Here is a 24,466-nt window from a genome sequence, read left to right as displayed (position 1 = left end):
TAGTGCAAAATAATAATACATTACTAATGATCCTACATGTCGCATTAAAACATATGATATGTACAAGTCTACATGGAATGTTTGAAATCGTACATCACGGTCCATATGATCAATTCTATTCTTTTTCTTCTTTTAAAAAAAAAAACAGAGGAGAGGAAAAGAAGAGACTAAGCAAAAAAAGGGTTGTTTGATTAGAAGTCTTATTAGAAACCTAATTTTGGAAATTTAATTATTCGTCCTTTTTAGTCTCATTTTAATAAAAATATCTTTATTATTTTCTTGTGAAAATAATCTTTTCTTTTTAAACATATTGTAAATACTTGAAATAATTAAAGACATTTATATAAAAAATAAGTTACTCTTTAAACAAAAACATACAAGGTGATAAATTCACAAATATAAGGATTATTTCATCAAGTTTAACTAATTAATTAAATTGACAAAGGGACGAAACGACGACGTTGTAGGGAGGAGGCTACGAGGACCAAAAACTTCCACTGTTCCACATCCCCTGGCATATAATAAAAATGCGTTTGGTTCCACTCTCCAATCCCAGCCTCTATCAGAGTATCATCTAGATCCAGATTCCTTCTGATCCCTCTTCTTTCGGCTTCAAATCAACTATCTCTTCCTTGAGCTCTTTCTCTTTAACGGTTTTACCCATTAATTGTAGTTTCATAGGCATCCTTGATTCTCTAGCGACGCCATTTTACCTGAGTTCTCTGAAATTTCTAGCTGGGGTTTTGGAGATTTCAGAATCTGTTTGATTTCCAAAGGGTTTATTCTATCTGTAAATTTTGGTGTGCACAGTAGTTTGCATGATCTCAATTCATCTTGGCCGATTGTAATTTTGAATGGGGGGGTTTTCTTCTCCGAATCAGTTCGCATATTCTCATGTCTTTTGATTCATTCCTAATCAAAGTTTAATGTATCATGATGAGGGATCTAGAATTTGGGTTCTCTTCTCTGAATCAGTTTGGGATACAGTTTTCATGTTCTTATATCTCTTGGTTTATTTCAAATCAATGTTTAATGTATTAGGATGAGGTATCTAGAAATTGGGTTCCGAGCATTAGAGTTCCCGAATTTGGATTTTGTTTTCGTGTTTCCAGGCTGAAAGTAAACTATTGGACAACTTTGGAGGTAAAAACGACCTATTTTTATATCATCCTCACATAGCTGGATTAGCTGAAACTTATCTGCTTCTTTATTTGGTTCAAATTATTTTATTGTCCATTGAGTGCTTCTCTTGGGTGGGATTTGGGATATGCATTTTGAAGGTTGTGGAATTTCTAATAAATGCTTATTGTTTTAATAACGGATGTCACGTCTGTTTTCTTCAATGGGAACATCCTGTACTTGTTTGTTGTATCAACATGAAGGTGACACTAGGTTGATGAAAATATCGTTTTTATACTTAGATGTTTTGTCTTGTAGTTGCCATATCTTCAGTTACTCTTTTTGACTGTGGGGTTGTTCAATAATTTAGAAAATGTTCCATTCATTTGTCATGCACTGTGGTGTTCCAAGTTTGATTATTATTTCTGCTGTTGCTAATTGAAATGCCATCACATCATTCATTTGAACGATGCTCATTAATACAATTAATTTAACATAAGAAGAAAATTGGGACTTTTTTAGTAGTAATTTTCTATTTATATACAGATGATGGAGATGCTTTGATGTGGGTACTTCTTGACTGTGGTATCACGTTATGCTTATTCTTGATTAATTGTTGGGGAAGTTCTTGTTATGCATTATAGCATCATCCTTTGGGGTAGTATGTGTTGTTTGGGTTTTCTGTCTCCATGTCCCCTTATGCAGTGTAACCAAGTATGACGCATATTATCCAATAATTTTATGATTCTTAGTGGAATGATTTTCCTCCATAATTGTTATATGTCGGCCCAGTGCTAGGTATGTCATTAAATGAATATGTTTTTTACGCTCTAGCTTAGGAAAGGAAGTGTTATAACTTTCCTTTACCCCGATTTTGATATTTCTACTGCCATGCATGCCACTTTTGATATTTCTACTTACAGTCCTGGTACAACTTCATCAATTCTTGAATATTTTACCCTTTTTTCTGTATTTGCTTAAAACATCTAAAAATGTTAAGATTTTTAAATGGGTTTTTATTTATTATTTAATTATTTTATTTTTTTAATACAATATGCCTTACATCTTATCCAATATGCTTTGCTTTGCTTTGCCTAAAGGAGTAGAATGTCTTACCTTGGGCTTTTGCATTTGAGAACATTTTGTGCAAGTATTTAATAGTTATTTAGAAGCATGGGGGACCAGGACTTGAAAAAACTACTGCAACACTTTTACTTCGTTACCCTTCAACATTATGTTGATACTTTTGGAAAAATCTTTGAAGTTGGTAGGATATTGCCCAAAAAAAAGGGAGGATGATTCTTGTGCTTTATATAGGACAATATTTTCAATTCTTTCTAAGTCACAAAAAAGAAAGACATAAAGAAACCTTATTTACTTTTTCTTTTTTTTATGGGCAAAAAGAGGACATGTATTAAAGGCACCTTAAAACAGGTGAAACAAGTACACACGAAGTATACAAACAAAGCCTAGTAAAGACAAACCCTTTTTTGGCCTTGAATACATCGTGTATACTTTAGGCACGTTTTAGGCGCTTTTAATACAATTGCTTTTACCTATCAAAAGAAAAAAAAAAAAAAGCCTAGTAAAGACAAAACGATAAAGAAACCTTCTCCTTACTAGGAACACAACCAATCTACAAAATCTAACATAGAAAGAGTGTGGTCCTCTATATACACCTTAACCCAATTCACAAAAGTATACAAAAAAACAGATTTAATGGCTTGATCAGATTGCTCCACATCATCGAAAGCCCTTCTGTTCCTTTACAAATCCCAAATATCTAGATTTTCTGTGTTTGAAATACTGTTTATTGTTTTTGCCAAATTGCTATTGGTATATTTCACCAATGCCAACCAGACCTAGCACAGATAAATAATTTTGAGGAATTCTGGTGACTTCTAAATGTCAAGATTAAGTGATTAACATAGTTCCCCCTTTTGCAAAGAAGCCCTTGAACCAGCAAGTTAAAAGCATTGTTAATTGGAGGATTTTAGTACCCATCTTCAGTAAATTTCATGAGATATTGAGTTGTTTGTGTTGTTGTTGCATATGTATGCATCGGGTCACTCCCTCACTGATTTTTGGCTTTCTCAATCTCTTACCCTTCCATATCAGATCTTAGTTTCTACAATCAATGCAATCACAAAGCTGTGCATGAAAAGATTTGAGAGGCTGAAAGTTGTATTATTCATCTAAAATGCAGCTAGCTAGCTTTTCAAATGACCATTGGACTGTAGGGGTAGAGTTTCATCCTGTAACAGCTCATAAACATTCCATGGAACATATTTTGCACAGGAACCAAAGGAGAAGCAACGACTGGTCCACTGATCAGCTGGATGGCAAAATATCCTGAGGAGGAAATACTTAAGTGGTTGGAACTTGAAAACTTTTAGATGGCATTTGTAGACAAGAATCTTGTGTATTGCTTCTTCTTAAAATGGGTCTTATTGTTTTGTTCCGGCAGTTGAATTTAACTGAACAAACCAGCTCTTAGCTTAAGTTAATTATATTTTGTTTTAATATCTTTTCTATGTTCTTAGTTTTCTACTTTTTGCTTCTCATACAAACTACAATGGTTGAAAACCATTATCTTATGTGTATATTTTGCATCTCACTCTAGAATGTTCTCTGATCTGCAGTCAAAATGGTACACAAGCGTCCTTTTGGTGATGAAGAAACCTCCAACGTTGCTTGTAAGCACTCAAGACAACTGGAGCATACTAATCATCTTGTGTCAAGTGCGGGGGTTGTTCCTTGTAACATTGCTCCTCAGAGAACTCAACTTTCAGGTAATAAACATTTTATTTCTGTCATTAATAATGCAAGAGAACTACTTGGCTAAGGCCACAGGTATCTACCATTAATATTATTACTTCTGCCATATATGTGGAATATGTGCTGCAATTTTGCATCTAATATCTGTGGTCCTATCTATCAGATTCTTGATTCCTTGTAGGAATATTCCACAGCAATCAATGTTTGTATCCTGACCTGGGAGGGACTCTTTTTTTCTTTTCTTTTCCTCTCTCTCTCTCTCTCTCTCTCTTTTAAATTTTAATTTTTGGTAGTGTTTATGACCTCCTAGTGTGGCTTTTAATTGTATTTATTACTTGAGTGGTCAGAAAATTGCATATATAAACTTATTTCTTGATAATCACACCAGATTGATTATGTAATTTTAGCCATTTAATCAATTTGGATTACTCACCCCATAAATTGTTCTTCTAAGATCTGCTATTTTATGGACCTCAAAGAGAATCATGTAGTACTTTTCAATTGCTATCATGCCATAGCAGTAGTCTGCTGTATAGACATCCTTGTTATAGTGTTATCTGAATTCACAATATTCAATCTTCTATTATTTTTTCTTTAACTAACGTAATTCCATTATGAAGATGGAGAAGGTGAGGACAGTTTTAGTAAGTCTCAAGATGAAGGGAGAAATGCAATTGACTTGGTTACTGATGTCTCAAATGGGCCTGCCAAGGATTTTGAAACCAGTGCCCTTGGCAGCATTTCTGGCTTTTTGTGGCTTAATAGCAGCACTATTGAAGAAGATAAATCAGAGGCAGCATTCCACTTATCTTTTTTCCCAGAATATTTTGAAGCTGACCATGGAGTAAGGGCAGTAATTCAGCATGAGGATATTTTCTCATCCCTTTTGGATCATCCTCCACAGAAACTAGTTTCTATTGGACCAGAACATCAGGCTCTCATTCCAGAATGGGCCCCACAGCTGTTGGAGAACTCTTTAGATTATTCGGACACATCTGGCTTCATGAATGGTGGCAAGGAGGAGGAGCTGATGGGTACTATTGTCATTCCAATGCCTGATTGGGAACCACTTGCATACAATTTTTGCAAAGGGGGGGGAATTGGAAATGAGTGTAACTGCCTTCACGTGGGTTCTATCAGCTGCACGAGACAACATGTCATGGAAGCAAGGCAGAGACTAAGAGAAAACCTTGGGCAGGATATGTTTGAGAAGTTGGGTTTCTGTGATATGGGAGAAGAGGTAGCAGATAAATGGAGTGAAGACGAAGAGCATGCCTTTGATGAGGTTGTCCTCTCCTATCCTGCATCACTGGATAAGAACTTTTGGGACCATCTTTCAGGAATTTTCCCTTCACGAACAAAGAAGGACCTCGTTAGCTATTACTTTAATGTCTTCATGCTTCGTAAGCGTGCTGAGCAAAACAGGTTTGACCCATTAAACATTGATAGTGATAATGATGAGTGGCAAAGAAGTGAACTTGGAATGGTGGAGGAAGATACGGGCTTCCTGGTGGAATCTCAGATAGATCAAGATACTCTTACTAATTTTCAGGGGGATCATGCAGAAGGTTGCTATGAAGACATTAAAGGATGAGATAGATGCTTATAACAATGATGCTGCGATTCTGTCACGGACATCTAACTGGTGAAGAGGATGAGGGAGATATAAAGGATGTTTCAAAAGCACACATCGGAAATTCCTTTGGTGATCATGATTTTGAGTTTTCCTTCCACTCGGTGACAGTGATGACAACAAACACTTGCATTGTGCAATGATTGATGCATTAGGAGATGGAAGAGAGAGAGAGAGAGAGAGAGAGAGAGAGAGCCATGTGATTCAAAATTTTGGTTACTTGAATCACCAGGCTAGAGTAATTTGTCTTGTATATATGCTTTTGATTGAAGAGAGATTCCAAGAGGGAATCCTGCAAAACTGTGATGGGTGGCTAGGATGTGGTATCAGCCACAAAAAATTAGTTTCGTTCTTCTTCCCCAACTCACCCTTGTCATGAAGCAACCATCAGGTCAGGCTGTTAAGAAAGAATATCTTGCAGTGACACAGTATTTAATTTGCCTTGAGGACATTCATTCGTGTATGGTGGAAGCTGGGAAGCATGACCGCACCTCCAAATTGTGTTTAATTTCATTTTGTATACATTTTGATTCCCATTCTTTTTGTTGTACATTTGTTATTAATTTAAACACACACAGGATTCTCTTGACCTATGCTTGGTTACATTTGCTTTCGCTTTCCTCTCACTGTAATCCTTAATTCTTGTGGGTGAACCTGTTCATTTTGATAAAAATTAAAAACAGCCTTACTACCAATGGATGATTGTAACTGCTGGAGAATGGAATGTTCTTGATTTAATTTTTTGTTCTTGAAAATAATTAAGAAATGTTTTACTATTTTTAAGAATAGTTTTCAAGAATTATTTTAAAAAACGCTGTCGAATAAGCCTTGTTGGAACACTTTTTCTCTTTTTAACACTTGGTGCTGATCATAAGTCGTAATGGGATGGAGGAATCCACCAGCCCCAGAAATTTGAGCATATAAACAACAAAGATGCCAGTGACATGGTGCTTCCATATGCAAAAAACAACCAAGGTATGAAAGGTCCCACAAATGACATGAAACATTTCCAATATTTGAGTGTCCTCCAAGCATTAATGCAGATGAAGATCACTTTCTTCCTAAAACATTCTCCTTCTTATCCTTCAACACTGCTATTACAGTTTACTTGGAGAAGCACCATTCCAATTTCCTATTGCTGTTAGTGACTTTCTTCACCGTTATCATTTTCCCACTTTTGGCCCCTGCCCTCCTCCCTCCACACCTATCTTCCCTTTAACCATCCATAATCCAAAGAAAAAAACCAAATAATATGAAATTATCCTCCAATGTCTTTTTTTCAAATAGAAATGATTATTGCTCCTGAAAGTTCAGAAAGCTACAATAATATTAGTGTTGTATGGTATTACTCGATGTCCAAATCGTCACTCTTTTGCCCTTTTTGCCTTTCGTACATGCATGCTACCCAGAGCCCATTAGTGTATCAATCAGTGAAGAGAAACGTTTCCATAGGCAAAGGATATTATTAAAAAAATTTAACTAAAATAAAAATTAAAATATGGACGAGGTTCATACCCCGTGATAAGACATTTAACCCTTGTTTGAAAATTGTCTTCAATTTTTTATTTTTTTTATTCCAGGGCAAGTTCTAAGCAACAATTAAAAATATGAAAAATAGAATTTTTTATATTTAGATTTTCAAAGAGAATTTTATTTTTGGAAATAATTAACACTTGCTTTCTTTTATTTTCATTATTTTTTTAGAGTATTTAGATATATAGAAAATAAATTAGTAACATTTCAAGTTAATGATTGGGTGCACCTATCTCTTACCTGCTTCCTTCATGCTAATTTTTTTGAGTTAAATATGAATTGAGATAGGATACTTCAGTGACCTTGCTAAGATACATAGCAAACAAAACAATGATTTCAGCTAAGAAACCAACAATGAAAACTTTAAATAGGTCCATATAGTCCATTGAATCTTATACTTGGAGGAAAGGTGAAGGTATCCGGAGCCTTCGACAAGTATATCCCTGACTCAGGATTTCTCTCTAAACAGATTTCTACTTTAAAAATGATAATTTCCAAATAAGCTAACCTAATCCTGAGTATTATCAATAATGATCCATGTTGCCAAGCCTTTTAGCATGGTATATTAAAAGGAAAATGATCCCACAATCCTATAATCATAAAGTCATTAGGGTTTGAGAAGAGAAGATTAGTGAGTAAGCTTCTTCAACCACATACTGACGTTTGACTGAAACCTATAAATCAGGATATCTTAGACATCGACATTTTTTCAAGGCTTTTAGGACGCATTAATAAACCTTTGTTAAATTTCTTTCACATTTTCCTCTTAATAATATGATAAGAATGATTTTTCTGGAACTTTAAGTTTGGACAAATTAATAGAGATGCTTTGGAAATGGGTGATTTTAGATTATAAAAAGAAAGAAAGAAAGAAAGAAAGAAAGAAAGAAAGAAACTCTGGAAATTTTTTGTTAGGAGCAAGAAGTAAAAACCCCATTTTTCTTAAACAAATATGAGAAAAAGGTTTGACTACAATGCATTTCTGATTTTGCCTTTTTCCTCTAACTTTTTCATCTAGAATCAAATAAAAAACCATTTATATACAAAAAAAAAATTAATTAAAGTAATCTCTATATTTTCAATTATTATTTAAAAAAATATATAAAATATAAACTTCAAATTGATGAATGGTAGTTTTTCATTGATTATTTCATTCGTTCATGTACAGAGTATATATAGAGGATAATCATCATTCTAAGAATGGGAAAGAATGATACAAGAAATGAATGATATAAGAAAAGAACAACTAATATCTTAATATATCAACTTTCCTAATATCTAAATATTTCTTATATCTCAACACTCCCCCTCAAATTGGTGTATAGATGTCACACATGCCCAACTTGTCTAAAAATTTTGAGAACACTCGACTTGAGACTACATCTTTGGTGAGGATATCGACCAATTGATCTTCTGATCGAATTTTAGGTAATTCCACAATCTTATCATCCAATTTCTCCTTAATGAAGAATCTATCCACCTTGACATGCTTTGTACGATCATGTTGTACTGGATTATGAGCAATATCACATGCGGCTTTATTGTCACAAAACAATCAGATTGGTTGCCTAGATAGGTAACCTAAATCCTGTAAGAGGAGTCTTAGCCATAATGTCTCACAAAGTCCTAGAGTCATATCCCTAAATTCCGTTTCTGCACTTGAACGAGCGACAACATTCTGCTTCTTACTTTTCCATGTCACAAGATTACCACCTACAAAGGTAAAGTAACCAAATGTAGATCGTCTATCATCCACTGCACCGGCCCAATCAACTTCAGTATGTACTTCTATACTCTGATGATCAACATTTTTAGTGAACAAAATTCCCTTCCCAGGGGCATTCTTCAAATACCTCAAAATATGCATGACTACATTCATCTGTTGCTCTCCAGGATTATGCATGTATTGACTTACTACACTCAATGCATAAGCAAGATCTGGTCTTGTATGAGCTAAGTACATTAATCTCCCCACAAGTCTTTGGTATCTTCCCTTATCGGTTGATACTTGATTAGGCTCAACACACAATTTCAGACCTTCTTCTATTGGTATATCAACAAGTTGACATCCCGATATTCCAGTCTCCTATAAAAGATCTAAGGCATACTTTCTTTGAGACTGAAAAATTCATTCACTTGATCGAGAAACTTCAATCCCAAGAAAGTATTTCAGATGACCTAGATTTTTCATTTCGAATTCTCTAGATAGATAATTTTGCAGAGTTTTTCTTTCTTTAGGATCATTTCCTGTAACTACCATGTCATCCACATACATGATGAGTGTCGTAATCTTACCATGTTGCTTTTTCAGGAACAAAGTGTGATCTAAATTACTTTGACAATAGCCAAAAGCTCTTATTGACTTTGTGAACCTTCCAAACCATGCTCTCGGGGATTGCTTCAACCCATACACTGATTTCTTCAATTTGCACACCTTTTGACATTGCTTTTCTGACACCATGCATCCTGGTGGAAGATCCATATATACTTCTTCAGATAACTCGTCATGCAGAAAGACATTTTTCACATCGAACTATTGTAATGGTCAATCCAGGTTTGCAGCTAAAGATAGTAATACTCGAACTGTGTTGATCTTAACTACAGGTGCAAATGTCTATGTGTAGTCAATTCCATAAGTTTGAGTGTACCCTTTTGCTACCAGTCTTGCTTTAAATCATTCAATACTACCATCTGCCTTGTACTTCACAATATAGATCTAACGACACCCAACTGACTTCTTTCCTAGTGGACATTCTACGAGTTCTCATGTTTTATTCTTCTACAATGATTTCATCTCTTCATTCATGGTTGTTTTCCACCTTGGATCAACTAAGACTTCCTGCACACTGTTAGGAATAGTTATAGTAGATAATTGATTTACAAATGACTTATTTGATTCAGACAAACGATGGTTAGACACATAGTTGTTCATGGGATATTGGACTTTGGTAGACAATTCAGGTTCATATGTGGGTTTAGGAATACCTCTATTATGACGGTGTGGAGTTAAGGATCTTTCCCCAATGACTGGGGTTATGTTACCATTGGCTATAAAAACAATTTTTTGTGAGGAAGGTCTAAGGGGTGAAACTTGTCTAAAATCAAAAGTCATATGATTTGTAACACTAAAATCAATTATCCATGCACTATTAATAACAGGTGTAGAAGTATTTAAAAACTTACCACCATAACCTGTAGCGGCTACCAATGTAGAGGTTTTCTCAACAACATTAACCTCTGTTTTTATTTCAACAACAGTTGCAATCAAGGTTTTCTTACAATCCTTTTTCCGTTGATCACGATTATGATCCCACCAATCTGGATATCCCACAATTTCAAAGCAACAACTCTTGGTATGACCAGACTTATTGTAGTGAGTGCATTTGAAGGTTGACTTATCAATATTAGGGTCTGTCTTAGGATGGTTGGTCTTGGATTGATCCTGCCAATTCTGGGTTGATCATTGTTGGACTACCATAACTGAGGTGTCAGGGTTGTCAAATTCTGCTTTCATCCTAGCATGACACACTGTCTCTTGTCGAACCAGTGCATAGCATTATTCCAAATCGGGAAGAGGATCTTTGCGTAGAATCTCTCATCGAACTTGCTCAAAGCCGCCATCCAATCCAACAAGAAAGATGTGCACCCGTTGTCGTTCAATGGATTTCCAGTATGTTGCAATGTTCTCAGGGTCTTTCATGACTACCTTATCCCAATGATCCAATTCGCAAAAAATTTCAGTTAACCCTCCATAATATTCAGAAAGAGACTTGCCGCTTTATTTGGCAGTGAAGACTTCTTTATTCAAAGTGAAAACTTGTAATTCATCACTTCCATCATAGAAGGCCTTTGATAATGCACTCCAAATTTCTTAAGCGGTGGGTAAGTGTAAGTAGCGCTTCATAATTTCTAAACTCATAGACATTAACAACCATCTCTTCACCTTTTGATTCTCAGCATACCATTTTTCATATCCATCTTCTGACTCTTTTGGTGGATTTGTGTTACCTCGAATGTAGGAAAGTTTTTCCCGTTTGGCAATATGCATCTCCACGAGTTGTGACCAAACGTCATAGTTTGATTTAGTCAAAATAATTTCTGGATAAAAAGTACCTTCAGATTGAAAAACAAAAGTATTTTTTTCACTTTTATTTTATTTTATTTTATTTATTTTTTATCGCAAAAGAGGGGCGATGGCCGGCCTTACCAAAAAAAATATCTAGGATTCCAGTTCCATGGTTCTAATACCAACTTCAAATTGATGAATGGTAGGTTTTCATTGATTATTTCATTCGTTCATGTACATAGTATATATAGAGGGTAATCACTATACTAAGAATGGGAAAGAATGATACAAGGAATGAATGATATAAGGAAAGAACAACTAATATCATAATATCTCAACATTCCTAATATCTCAACATTCCTAATATCTCAATTTTCCTAATATCTCAATATATAACAACGCCTCGAAAAAAATTCTTCAAAGATAAATTTCTATTAAATTTTTTGTTAAATATGTTTTTCAAATCAATAATTAGGTTTTATTTGAAGGTTGTTCTTGCAAATAGTTTTATAACTCAAAAAATATTTTTGACATTTTTTATAATTGAATTATTCTTTTAGAATAAATTTGAGATGGTTTTATTATTATTATTATTATTATTATTTTAAGTTTTCTTATTAACAATTAAAAATATCAAAAATACTTTGAAAACTTTTGTATTATATATATAAAAACACATTTTCGTTACCTTCGCTAATAAATAGAGAAAACTCTCTCTCATATTTGAGTTATCAAATAAAATTTTATTCCTCAAAATAACTGAATTTATCAAATAAAATTTTATATTATTTTTAAGAATGTTCCAAAACCTTTATTTCTAATATTTTTTTTTTTTTTTTTTTTGAGAATTTGGCCAAGCATATCTTATTTCTTTTTTTCTTTTCCTTCCATTTTTAATAATAATTTCCAAAGGGGTAGCCGCCAGTCGTTGACACATCTCAAAGTGTTAAAACGGAAAAAGAGAAGTGGTGAGATTTATAGATAGGCGTGGGAATTAAGAAAGCAATAATGGTAGATGTGAATGGGAATCACTAATTGTGGCTTCTTGCAAGTGGAAAGGCAAAAAGGGGGATGCCAAGTTAAAATGACTTGGTAGTTGGTAATGGGAATGGGAATGGTAATGGCAATGGTAACTAATTATTACTTTGTTATACCATTTTTAAAATTTAAAAAAAAAAAAAAAAAAAAAAAAAGCAAAATTAAAGTATCCCTGGAGGCCACATATGACTGTAAGCGATGGTAAGTGTTCTACTAAATTAGCATTTCAATTGAGCCCCATACAAACAAGAAAAGGCCCTTTTCTTTTTTGCCTCCTCTTTGATTTGAGTATCAGGAGACCATAAAAAAGGTTCGATCACATTGGCTTGTAACCCAATGAAATTGGTATCATATCAAAATTTAAAATCATAAACAAATAAAATTCTCGTGAAGATTACAAAATAATGAAATAACAAATAGATTATTAGAGATAGGTGATTATAATTACCATTTTTTTTTCTTTTTGTTTTATGAGAAAATGAAGGGGACATAAAAATAATAAATAAATGAAGTCAATGTGAGCGAGTGGGTGAGTGGATACGGGGGAGCGAGTGGGGGTTGGGGAGAATTCTGAATTTATGTGGCTTGCATATCCTTGCTTCCATGCAAGGATTTCTACTTCCAAATGAGGCATCAACCCAGAAGGGATTCTAGAGAGACGGGGGCCTTCTCTCTCTTCTTTATATTTGGGTTTGTGCCTATTTGTTGATAATACTGGCATTAGAGTCGTCTATGAACCTATCCCTTGAGTTGGATATTGGCTTCCTCATTTCAACTATCCAAGACTGAGAGGAGAGATACCACTTTGAGCAGGGTTTTTTTGGGTGTCAGATCATGTTTTTGGTGGTGAAAGCAGTGAATCCTGAGATGTGTTCTTGTTTTTTTGGGTTGATAAAGCAACAACAATCATGATCTGGATTCTAAACCGTCCTGTTCCTGATCTGGGACTCTCTTAGATTCCCCTCTTTCTCTGACATTCTTGTTGTTTTCCTTGGAAAGTGATGGAAAATTCACCATACTGTGAAATGTTTTGAGCGTTCTTTTATTTTCTTTTTCAATTTTTTTTTTGTCCGGATTTGATGGAAAACAATCAAGAACAGAAGCACGAGTGCAAGGTCTGCAAGAAGAGGTTCTTCAGTGGAAGATCCTTGGGAGGTCATATGAGGTGCCATATGGCGATGAATCCAGCTCCGAGGGATGAGAATCCCATTGAAAGCGACATAGGTTTTGAAGATGGTGGTGATGGTGATGGCGGTGGTCAAACTGGTTATGGCCTAAGAGAAAACCCCAAGAAGTCATGGAGGCTTTCAGGATCAAACCAGACTGCTCCAAAGCAAGAAGAAGAACAAGAACGAGAGCAAGACCATATCTGTAAAGTATGTGGCAAAGGGTTTAACTCATCCAGAGCTGTCTTTGGTCACATGAGGCATCACTCTAGGCAAGAAAATCTCTGCAGAGAATGTGGAAAAGGGTTTAGTTCATTGAGAGCTTTGTCCGGTCATATGAGATGCCATTCTGAAAGATTTCGGGCAATCGATGAATCGAGGACTAGTTGCCAATCCCAAGATGAGACTTCCTGCCCCACCAGGAGGAAGCGATCCCAGAGGTACAAGATGACTTCAAATCCTTCTTTCTCCAATTTCAATGATTCTTCATCTGTCACTCTGAGTGAGCCAGAACTAGAAGAAGGGGCTTTGTGTTTGATGTTGCTGTCTAGGGCTGTGAGGAGTTGGGAAGAGTTTTATTCTGTTCCTGAGTCTTCTGATAACAATTCTGTGATTGCTGAAGCTAAATCCTCTCATCAAAATACGCCAATTATAAAGGATGAGGGTGAAAATTTTGTTTCTGATGGCCGTGAGACCTCAAAGATGTTGAAAGAAAAAGAGAAGATGTTAGAGTCTTGTGTTCTGGAATCTGGGAATGTTTTGTTTGAGAAGAAAACAACTGAAACTGGCAGTTCTGATTCAGGGTTTGTAAGTCACCATGAAACGAGGGTTGAATTGGAAGTTTGTGCTGATGATGGCTTAAAGAAGAAATTGGATGTTGAATCCCAATATGAGTTGTGTGATAGTGAGATTGAGAAGAAATTTCATAGTGAAATCAAAATCAAGACCACCGATGTGGAATTAGGTAATATTGATCTGCTGACAATTGGGTTGCAGGAGGCTAATTCAGAATATGTGAAACATAATTCAAGCAAGAGAGCCAAGTGTGAGCCTTCTGAACCTGATTTGGAAGGAAATTTCTGCAATAAAAGGAGCCCCGCTGCTCAAAATAAAAGAATTTACAAGTGTAGCATCTGCAGCAAGATTTTCCAGTCCCATCGGGTGCTTGGAGGCCACAGAATGAGGTGCCTTGCATCAAAAAGCAAGAGCTGTGGAAAAAGCATCCAGACTAATAAGATTCTCCCTGATGGCAAAGCTAATTCCAAACTTGAAAAGCGTGAATACAATGAGAATTCAATTGGGCAGGAGGCAGCTAGAGTGAGTGGGATGAACTGTGAGTTAAAGAGAAGTAAGGATTATGAGTGTGAGATCTGCTTCAAGGTTTTTGCATCTGGACAAGCTTTGGGTGGTCACAAGAGGGCACATTATGCTGGGAGCTCTGAAACCGGAGAGGAAGGGACCACACTTGTACAGCAAGAGCATTCTGATGTTTCTGACATTTTTGATCTTAATCTCCCCATTGCTCCTGAAGAAGGGGGGGCCAATGAACATGTTGGGTTCAAGCCATGGTGCTTTAGAGGAGGCCATCATGAGCATGAGTCACTGGTGGGTGTAATCTCTAACTGAGAAAAATTGATCCAAATCCATGATCTCAGGTGAAGTTTCAGGATTGTAAAGACAATTTGGTGGATTTTATTACAGGTTCTATGGAATAACCCATCTAGAGATAAAGCTTCCCTTTGCTGGTTATAGCTTTTAGGTTGCAGTTGTACTCAACTCACTGCGGCATTTACTTGTCTTTTGATCCTGCAAAAATCTCAAATTTGAGACTTTGAAACTATAATTGAGATTTTTTTTTGGTCTTCTTTGTTGATTAATATGAGCAGAGGAGCCATAATCTCTTTGTTGATTTTTGACTGAATTCCCAGCTTTGGTTTTTCCATCCTTCCATCCTTCCATTCTAAAACTCAATAAGTAGACTAGAATATACTGTTATAAAAAAGGGGCTTGTGTTCCTCTAATTGAATTTCCCAAATGTTGAGAAATGTGTGGGAGTAATTTAGATATTTTGTACTTGCAAAGTTGGGTGGAAAGTGAATAATATGTTGGGTTGTGGAGGTGAGAAGGTTGATGACTCTCCAGGCGATATTTAAAATGCAGAAAAGATGGAATCTGAGCTGAAGGTGGTTGTTTAGTCACCTACCATCTCACTTCTTCATGCTATTGCCTTTTGCTTTTTTTTTGGGTAGTTTGGGAAAATTCTTGCTGTTTATGCTGTATCATATATGCTTTTTCCTCTCTTTCGTCCTGACATAATCTTCTTGTGAGTTATGATAGAAACTAGGCAGAGGGGGGACCTGGCTACAAGTGTTGTTAGAGCTATTTTTCAATAACTTTGACTTTACCTAAAGGCAAGTGTGCCTCCCTCCCTCCCTCTACTTGTTGTCTTTCGAGTGGAGGAGTGCAAAGCATACACCTAAGTGCTTGCAAGTTGCAACTGAGTCTGCCGAAGGAGAAGCTACTCATGAGTCGTGAGCACCCCTATCTGGTTGTTGTTTATGTTTTTTCTTACTTTGAGAGTTCATTCACCAGCCTTGAACAACTTAATTGAGGTAATTTTCCTTTGGATGAAAAAATTGGGTCCACGAGTGCACTTTCCATAAACTTTCCTTACCTTTATTTAAGAAAAATAGTGGGGGGAAATCTTTTACATTTTGTCTTCTCTTTTCTTTGATATACTTTCCTTTATCTTTTTTTTATAGCATCCAAACATGAGAAATCATTTTCTTTCTATTTTTTCTGCCCTTTCTTTAGTACTTTTTAGGAACAAACATAACCTTAAAGATAAAAACAAGCGAAGTTTGAAAAAAGTTGCACAAACCAAGCTTAAAACTAGGATAAATAAGTTGGGGTTCATGTTCATGTACCCTGGAGCTTGTTTGAGAACGGTTCTCAAAGAAAGTTTCTTGAATATATATATATATATGATAAATGTTCTAAGAAACAATTGAAAACATGAAAAATTCTTTGGATACTTAAAAGGAGAGTAAGGAGAGTAAGAGCTCTCTATAAGAATTGCTATCAAAATATGTTTTTTGAAAACTATTTCTAAAAACGCTTGTTAATAAGCCTCAGAATTTTTATGATCATAGTTTGCCACAACAATTATAAAAAAGAAAACTTTGTTGCATTATTAGATTCAAACAACCAATGGATGAAGATCTAATGGTGTCATTACCTTTAAAATATGAAAATAACCTTAATAGTCCATGTGCAAAACCATGATCGATCACCATACAAATGAAATCAAATGTAGATCAACATACAATCTAATAAAAAAGTTTCTTCCCCATTGGTTGAAATTGAATAACTCTATTGGGCCAGCTGGATCTGCCAAGTGGGGGCCCGTCAATGGTGGATCGGCCTGGGCTTCAGAGTGGGCTTTAAAAACGTGAGTAGGATATGACCCTAGCTAGCTACGCACCCAAGGCGCACGTTAGATGAAGCTGTTGAATCCAGTTCTCTGAATTTGCAGAGGGCCACAAAGATTTTCCAGAGAATCTCTCTCTCTCTCTCTCTCTCTCTCAAATCTGTATAAAATTGGCATGGATTACAGCAGGTGGCCTGAAGTTCAAGCGAAACCCAGTCCACCAATGGACCCATATGCTCCAATCTACAATACTCATTACCCACACTACCCTCATCCCCAACACCACCACTTTCATCACCTCCCAAATCCTAACCCAGACCCCAACCCTAACCTTAGGCTACAAAATCCTTATTCGGTTGTCAAGTCCCATGAAACATACAGCTTTGGTGCGGAGCATGGGCTTAGGCCTCCAGGGGTTGACTCATACGCCTACCTCAACTCTCACCCAGCTACCCGTGTGGGCCATGAAGCCACGCAGCCGGTCGTCACCTACGCTCATTATACACTGGGTTCCGCCTCCTCCACGATGCCGTCCGATTGCTATCAGGCCCCAAGTGCCCAGAGTTGGGGAGCCAAGCCCATTGGGTATGCAGTTGTAAGTGCTTGTTGTTTGAAATTGTGTTTCTTTTGAGTGTTATGTTATCCATGGTTTAGGCGCAAATCGATAATTGAGAACAGTGGATAGATTGTTGAAGCTGTGGGCTTTTGTAGTTTCTGATATAAATGTAGGGAAACAAGAGGTGTTGAGCTTTGAATTTAAAATTATGGCTCTGTTTAACTATTGGCAAAAATCTAAGAAATTAGAAGAGGTTAGAGTGTTGAATGGCCTATTTGGTTGACGATAAATTGCAGGAAAAGAAGGGGAATTAGAATGTCGTAAATAAAGAATTTTCATTATTTGGCTTGGTTGTGAGTTTCAATTTTTAAATTGCTTTCTCTTTATTCTTCCTCTAGATTTGAGTCCTAACTTATGTCTTAGCCTACTAATTGTGTGTTTGGAAGTAATTTTAGGAAGTGTTTCTAACTTTTCTACTTCGAATCATTGTCAAACGCACTCTAAGGCTATGTTTGGTTCTCAGAAAATTTGAGGGAAAATGCAAGGGAAAGAAAATATAAAGGAAAAATTGAAGGAAAGAAAAAGTGAAGGAAAATAAAGAATGGATTAAAAATTGATAAGTTATTTTTATTTTTTACTTCAAACTCATTTTATTTATTTTAACTCATTAATATAAAGATTAAATAATTTTAAAATACATAGGTTTTTGATTAGTTTTAATTATATTTTATTTTCTTTTATATTTTTCATAGGATAACCAAACATGAAAAAATCATTTTTCTTTGCATTTTTTTTCTTTCCTTAGTATTTTCCGGGAACCAAACATAACCTAAGAGTATGTTTGGAAGTGATTCTAAGAAGTATTTCTAGTCTTTCTAATGCTTAAAAGATAAAAAATTTTAAGTATTAGAAAAGTTAGAAACACTTTCTATAATCACTGTCAAATGCACTCTAAATATAATATGATTGGTTTGACCACAGAATAGTAATTTGTTTTAATTACATTTGACTTCTTTTTTTTTTTTTTTTATCTTTCATGGTAAAACCAAGCATGAGAAAATCATTTTCCTTATCATTTTTTTCTTTCCTTAATACTTTCTAGGAACCAAATATAATCCACAACTCTTATAATACCTCTATTATCCTTTAAAATTTGTGATTTTAACTTCACCTTCAGCCATCAGCTAAAGCCAAAAATAGCAAGCTTTCAGATACAGATTGATTGAACAATTTTCTTCCCTTTCTCCGTTCTTTATCCGCTCTAACTCAAAGGGTATGAAACCAAATAGAGAACATGGCCCCTCATATTCTCATATCTTAGTGGTTCCTCTATGAGTGCCAAGTCATTTTCCCTTCAAACCTTCTGATTATGTGCAATAAGCACGTATACAGAAGCAAAGACACCTGTACAATGCCCTTTGCAAGAACCATTGAAACCCCATCAACGTGTACCACACTATAAACTAGTAAACAACACTGCTCAAATGTAGCCAAGCTAGGAAAAGTGGAACAGATTCATGAGGGAATGCACTCTCATTTACTATTTTAGGCCACACAGGTGACGTTTAAAGGCAAATAACAAGCCAAAATATTATAACAAGTAGTGCCCTCCCCACTCACCCTTTCAGATGCTTTCCACATCGCCCACCAATAAATAACCTCTAACCTCCCTTCCTATCACCCCCACAATAACTAGTACTGCTCACTAGTTAGCATTTCAGAGGAGAAGGAGAAACAAAAATGAAAGGTGGTGTGATCATTGCTGTGATGCTGATTTGTGCTTCACCTTCCTTGAGCCATGTTTTTTGTACGATTCAAGATGCACTTCTGTCTATATTTAGTTTCTCTATCATACTTTCAGATATTATTTTCACAATGGTACCATGAAATCAGAATTCATCATTCAGAACAATGCTTCAATTTTGGAAGTTGTTAGTACATGTTGAAGCACTAGCATATTGCCATCTCTATGCAATGTTATCTTCTTTACATTGCTGTCATAGAGGTGCAAGTCAAACTGTGGTTGGTGGCTAAATTCACCTTGAAATATGGATCCAAGCTGGGCCCAAGTCTGTTCTTTGTCTAGCCCCCCTAAACTCAAATGTATAGCATTGTGTCAAGGCCATGGTACTCATTGACTAAACTAACATACCTTTTTTGGCAATGTAACATTTAAGAAAAACCTTTTTTTGGTTAACTCATAAGAACCTCAGAAAATAAATAATTAAATAAATGCAGACATTGGGATTATTTAGGCCTCAAAATCTAGCTAGGATCACCCAAGTTTTGCCAAAGTAAATTTCAGATCTATTCTTAGCCTGAGTTAAATCCTGCCAAAGGCTGAATTGCCCATGACTCCAGCATTTTTTGATGTGCTCTTTAATCTGATTCACTTCTCATTCCATCTTTGTTTCTACTTCATTTTACCAATTTTACTAATTTTTATTTATTTTCCTTTAAGGTTTACCACAAAAGATTGTTGATGGGAGATGAAAAATTGCTGTTTTTATCATATGGTTTGCGCTGTGAGCCTATTAAATGGTTTCCTTGTGTTCATGGAGCCACTGTAGATCCCAGCACCTTTAGCAAAAGATGCATTATACTACATATATTATGTAGTCATTATACTAAATATATTATGTAATTAGTGTCGTTGTCCTCATTATTTAATTCATATGTTGATCTTCACTATAGGGGCATTTCTATCAGAGATGGGGCAATTCATATAAGTATGCTAACAACCTAAACCCCCAACCAAAATAAATAAATGAGAGTTGTTCAACTAATAATGCAGCTCCAAGATTAACAACCTTCTATTCCTCCTTGTTTTATTCTCTGATTGTATAGGAGTCCAATAATTTTTTGTTTCTCTATGACCTTTTGGCCACCCTTTGTATACTCCTAGTTTTCAAGGGGTGCCATGCCCCTTTTTGATTGGTGCTTTTCAATATACTCTTTGTTTGCCTGTTAAGGAAAAAAATGTGAACATTTTAGTATGGATGGGAGAACATTATGTGTATATATGAAGGATTAAAATCAATCAAGCATTGCATCAACCTCAAACAGCTGCAGAACAGTAAGATAATTGAATTTTATTCCAATTATATTGTGTATAACATTGATTTGAAAGGCCCCCTTGGTTGTATCTTAGTCGTAGTGCTCTCTGGCAATGAATGAGAGGTTTTGAGTTTGAGCCTCCTTGATGTTTAAGTGGTGTAGGGCCAATATCACCCTGGATTTGCTTCGCTGGCAACTAGAATAGATGTCTTGTTCTTGGAGTGGATTCCTTGTTAAAAAGAATGGAAAAGGGAAAAAATGTAAGAACAAAGAATTTAAAAGCAAGTGAGGAACATTTGGAACTTCATCAGCTCATAATAAAAGGAATAAGACAAAAGCTTGCTTAAATAAGTAACAAAGATTGTAAAATAAAGGTGAATGAGCATGATCTCAAGTTGATGATTAATGGAGGGTTTGTGTGATGGGAAAAAATCTGTGTCATTGCAACCATATAATAGTATGAATCCCGTAAAGAGGACTAAACCTAAATAAGGAAGAAGATGGAAAGTTATATGATCTAATAGTCTCCCTCCAAGAACCAACACTAAGGTGGAAATGCAATAACAGGTGGCTGGGGCCATCATCATTGTCCTTATACTGAAAATGCAAAGTGTTTTGTGGATGCTCAAATTGAAACTTGAAATAGGAATGGGACAGACATGAATCTCTGATATATAGCATAGACCAACTCCTCCATCATAGGTTAGATGCTTCAGAATGTGAACTCCAATCTATTACATCCCTCTCTAGGATGTGGCTTCCCCACTCACTTGTCATGGGTGATCAGAGAAGGAGTAAAGGATGTTATCGTTTGGCAGCTGTCCAAGGGAGGCACCTTTTTAGTCAAATCTTTCTACTCCTCCTTAGCAGGTTGTTCCTCGCAAGGATTCCCCACAAGCATTGTGTGGAATCCCTAGGTGCCAATGAGAGTTAGCTTCTTTGCTTGGGAAGCAGTTTGGAGCAAAATTCTAACTCTAGATCAGCTAAAAAGGAGGGGGTGGAGTCTTCCAAACAGGTGTTATATGTGTAAGGATGAAGAGGAGTCAGCAAACCATATTCTCCTTCACTATCCTAAGGCAATCGTGTTGTGGCACCTTGTCTTTGCTATGTTTGGTGTATAGTGGTTAATGCCTCTCTCAATCAAGGATTCCCTCTTTAGTTGGCGGGGTGCCTTTGTTGGGAAGAAAAGAAAGAAGACCTGGAAAGCAGCTCCTCTGTGCTTATTTTGGACTTTATGGAAGGAGAGAAACCGAAGAGCCTTTGAAGATTCAACACTAACAGACCATGCTATTTTATGCTCCTTTATGTACATGTTTTTGGAGTAGGTTAGGTTTATGTTTAGGGTCTAGGTCTTTGTCCCTTTTTGACTTCATAGATTGGTTGGGCTGCAAATAAAGCGAGGGTGTTGTTTTTTTCCTTACCTCCTTTTTGCCTTACATACACTGTGTGTACCTTACGCGCTTTTTTTGGTGCTTTTAATACAATTGCTTTACTTATAAAAAATAAATAAATAAATAAAAAAAAATCCTAGGTTAACACTAAGAAGGGGTGAAGGGGTGAAGGGGGGAATAGGGAGGAGAGTTTGAATTGGGTGTTGGTCTCTTTTCAAATTTTTAATAAATTTGAATGGAAATGATAAGAAATAACAAAAAGTAAAGCAAAGAAAAGTAAATAGAGAAAATGATAGAGAGGAGCAAATAATGATTTTATATTGCTTCATCAATTGCCTACATCTAGTCCCTCTTGCTTCAACCCAAGTTTGAGGTACCTATCATTATACCAAGGTTTCTTCCAACCCAAAACCTTCAAGTCTTATACAATTGGATTTCCAAGGCTCCAATATGCCTTTACAACCACTCAAGTAATCTCTTACACTTGAAATAACCTCTCACCAACTACAAGAAAAAATTTACTCAAAGTATATTTCATAGTTTGTAAATTGAGGCTCAAATACAAAGGTAAACTAGGATTAAGTTGCACCAATTGAGGATTAGCAAGTGGATGAATGGTGCACTCAAGAAAATTTTTCAAAACTCTTTGATGAGATGTAACAGTGATTTCAAGAGGTGGGCAACATTATAAATGAAGAGGGAGAGCTTTAAATAGAAGTTTCAGAGTGAAACTAGTTGTTAGGCATAGTAGTTCCAGCTCAATCAGTTAACTGAATGGTCAACCAAAAACTAGTTATTGAGAACTTTTTAGTGGCCGTTGTAGGCCAGGAACCTTGACCAGTTGAGGTCCAACCTCAACCGCCTCTCAACCATTAGGTGCTGCCTGAAAAATGTAAAAGTTAAGTCTCAAATATTTGATCAGGCAGTCAACAAGTCCACCTCAATTTTCCCAATAGCTGATTTTTTTGCTAGTTTTATGCCCAGGAAAATTTGAAAACCAGCTTTGACATGCTTCTCATACATCTTGAAAACCTTTTTAACCAATAATTGCATTGAATCAACATCAGTTTTCATTTTAAACATATTTCATCCAATTTTTTTAAGGAATATAAGACAATTTAAGGTTTCAGTTGGATAGGTTTTTAATCAGAATTGAATTGATTGGTACCCTATACCCTTTTTATGCAATCCTAGCTTAGTGCACCTCAACCTCACAATTTTAAGATCCCAAAAAAACTGAAGCTTGATGGGTTGTCCATGATGCATAATCTTGCATCCTTTACTTGATTGACCTTTGAATGGCTTGCTAACTTTAAAATCTGTGATAAATACTCAAGCAGACAATTAAATAACCATTCTTTGTTTTGTGATCATCAAAATCCAGTATGGGGAAAACCTTGGGCTAAAAATCTGGAGGTGATAAATGAATTGACTTTAGTTCTATTTGTAAGCTTCTTTGTTTGCTTTTTCTTGATTTTTTTATTGTTATTTCTGTAAATAATATCCCAATTCCCTGTGCAGAGCCTCGCAATACCTCCAAATGGGACAGAGCAGCTGATTACTGCAAATGTGAACTCCATCTTGTGGACTACTTCAACAGTTCAGGCTCGTAGCAGTGGCACTAGGAAGAAGGGAGCAAAGAAAATGAAGATAATACAATCTGCATATTGTGAAGTTTGCAAAGTTGATTGTAACAGCGACGATATCCTTGCCCAGCATAAACTAGGAAGGAGGCACAAGAAGAACATGGAGAAGCTAAAAGACACAGTTGCCCCTGTGCCTACTGTTGAAGCAAGTTCAGACAATCCAGTAATTGGACCACCAGAAAACCCCAATAAAGGCAAAGCTGTTAGTGGGAAAAAGACCAAGGCGACAGCTGAATCTTTAGAGGATTTGGAGACAAAGAGAAGAAGGATCGTGGAATGTGGGGCTGCAGCAGATGCAGTCAGGACATGTTCAATATGCAATGTGGTGTGCAATAGTGAGACAGTTTTCAATTATCATCTTGCAGGACAAAAGCACGCTGCCATGGTGAAGAAACATGCAGCTGGAAGAGGGGTGGCCACTGCCACATGAAGATGGAACATTTATTTATTCGTTTATTTTGAAATTTTAGGGAGAACCAAAACTGTGAATTCTTGCAGTTTATTCTTTTTCTGTTTACAGTATGTTCTCCCGCTCCATATTCACTTACATAATCCATTTCCATACAAAAATTACTTCTAAGTTTTGTGGAAGATTGATTTTTAATGAACGATACCCTTCAGGGACAAATACTTTATAGGTGACGCATCCATAGTTTTTCCCATTCCTACAGACCAAAACGTTGTTCTGAGGAAGTGCTCTGGCATCAATGGTTCCATGTTCTTTGTGAAGCTGGATCAGTGATTTTCATCAGTCAAAAGTATCTGGAGTACCCCATATCTATGAAACCTTGTGCCGTCACTTTCATTTTGATGCTTAACACGCTGTAAACCATTTCAGCAGATGTTTGGATGTGCGTCTCTCTGGTTCATGTACTCCAGTGAGAACTGATATGAAGGGAAAATTGTATGTTGCAGGTCATCAACCAGAAACCATGCTCTTGTGGCTTATGCTACTAACGAAAATAGGTTTGCAAACACAACATTACAGACATCTTTCTTACCTTCATCAAATCCTGATATGATGCGAAGCCATGTAGATGGAAGCAAGGCGAG

At 36.0% G+C, this 24,466-nt stretch overlaps 3 protein-coding genes across 5 annotated transcripts; all 3 read left to right on the top strand.

Annotated features, from left to right (window-relative positions):
- The first annotated feature begins 498 nt into the window (after nucleotides 1–498).
- On the top strand, nucleotides 499–6,121 carry LOC100257666 (uncharacterized). 3 transcript variants are annotated; one of them, XM_019225312.2, is made up of 4 exons: nucleotides 499–1,143; nucleotides 3,418–3,493; nucleotides 3,762–3,911; nucleotides 4,518–6,121. In XM_019225312.2, the coding sequence occupies exons 3-4, from the start codon at nucleotides 3,767–3,769 to the stop codon at nucleotides 5,489–5,491; spliced, it is 1,119 nt and encodes a 372-aa protein (XP_019080857.1). In that variant the 5' UTR covers nucleotides 499–1,143; nucleotides 3,418–3,493; nucleotides 3,762–3,766; the 3' UTR covers nucleotides 5,492–6,121. The 3 variants fall into 3 exon arrangements, with proteins under 3 accessions (XP_019080857.1, XP_010661130.1, XP_002279146.1); XM_010662828.3 differs by lacking the exon at nucleotides 3,418–3,493; XM_002279110.4 differs by having other exon boundaries at nucleotides 499–3,493.
- Nucleotides 6,122–12,716: 6,595 nt separating this feature from the next.
- Nucleotides 12,717–15,254, top strand: LOC104881706 (uncharacterized). The gene has a single exon (XM_010662826.3). It carries the CDS (start codon nucleotides 13,247–13,249, stop codon nucleotides 14,957–14,959), a length of 1,713 nt encoding a protein of 570 aa, XP_010661128.3. The 5' UTR covers nucleotides 12,717–13,246; the 3' UTR covers nucleotides 14,960–15,254.
- A 1,556-nt stretch (nucleotides 15,255–16,810) lies between these two features.
- On the top strand, nucleotides 16,811–24,048 carry LOC100262792 (uncharacterized). Its single transcript, XM_059742807.1, has 2 exons — nucleotides 16,811–17,358; nucleotides 23,289–24,048. Exons 1-2 carry the CDS (start codon nucleotides 16,939–16,941, stop codon nucleotides 23,841–23,843), a joined length of 975 nt encoding a protein of 324 aa, XP_059598790.1. The 5' UTR covers nucleotides 16,811–16,938; the 3' UTR covers nucleotides 23,844–24,048.
- The last annotated feature ends 418 nt before the right edge of the window (nucleotides 24,049–24,466 follow it).

This window comes from Vitis vinifera, chromosome 14 (genome assembly GCF_030704535.1).
Source record: "Vitis vinifera cultivar Pinot Noir 40024 chromosome 14, ASM3070453v1".
Taxonomy (NCBI): Eukaryota; Viridiplantae; Streptophyta; class Magnoliopsida; order Vitales; family Vitaceae; genus Vitis; species Vitis vinifera.
Note: the sequence above shows the minus strand (reverse complement) of the source record. Positions and strands in the feature narration are given on the sequence as shown.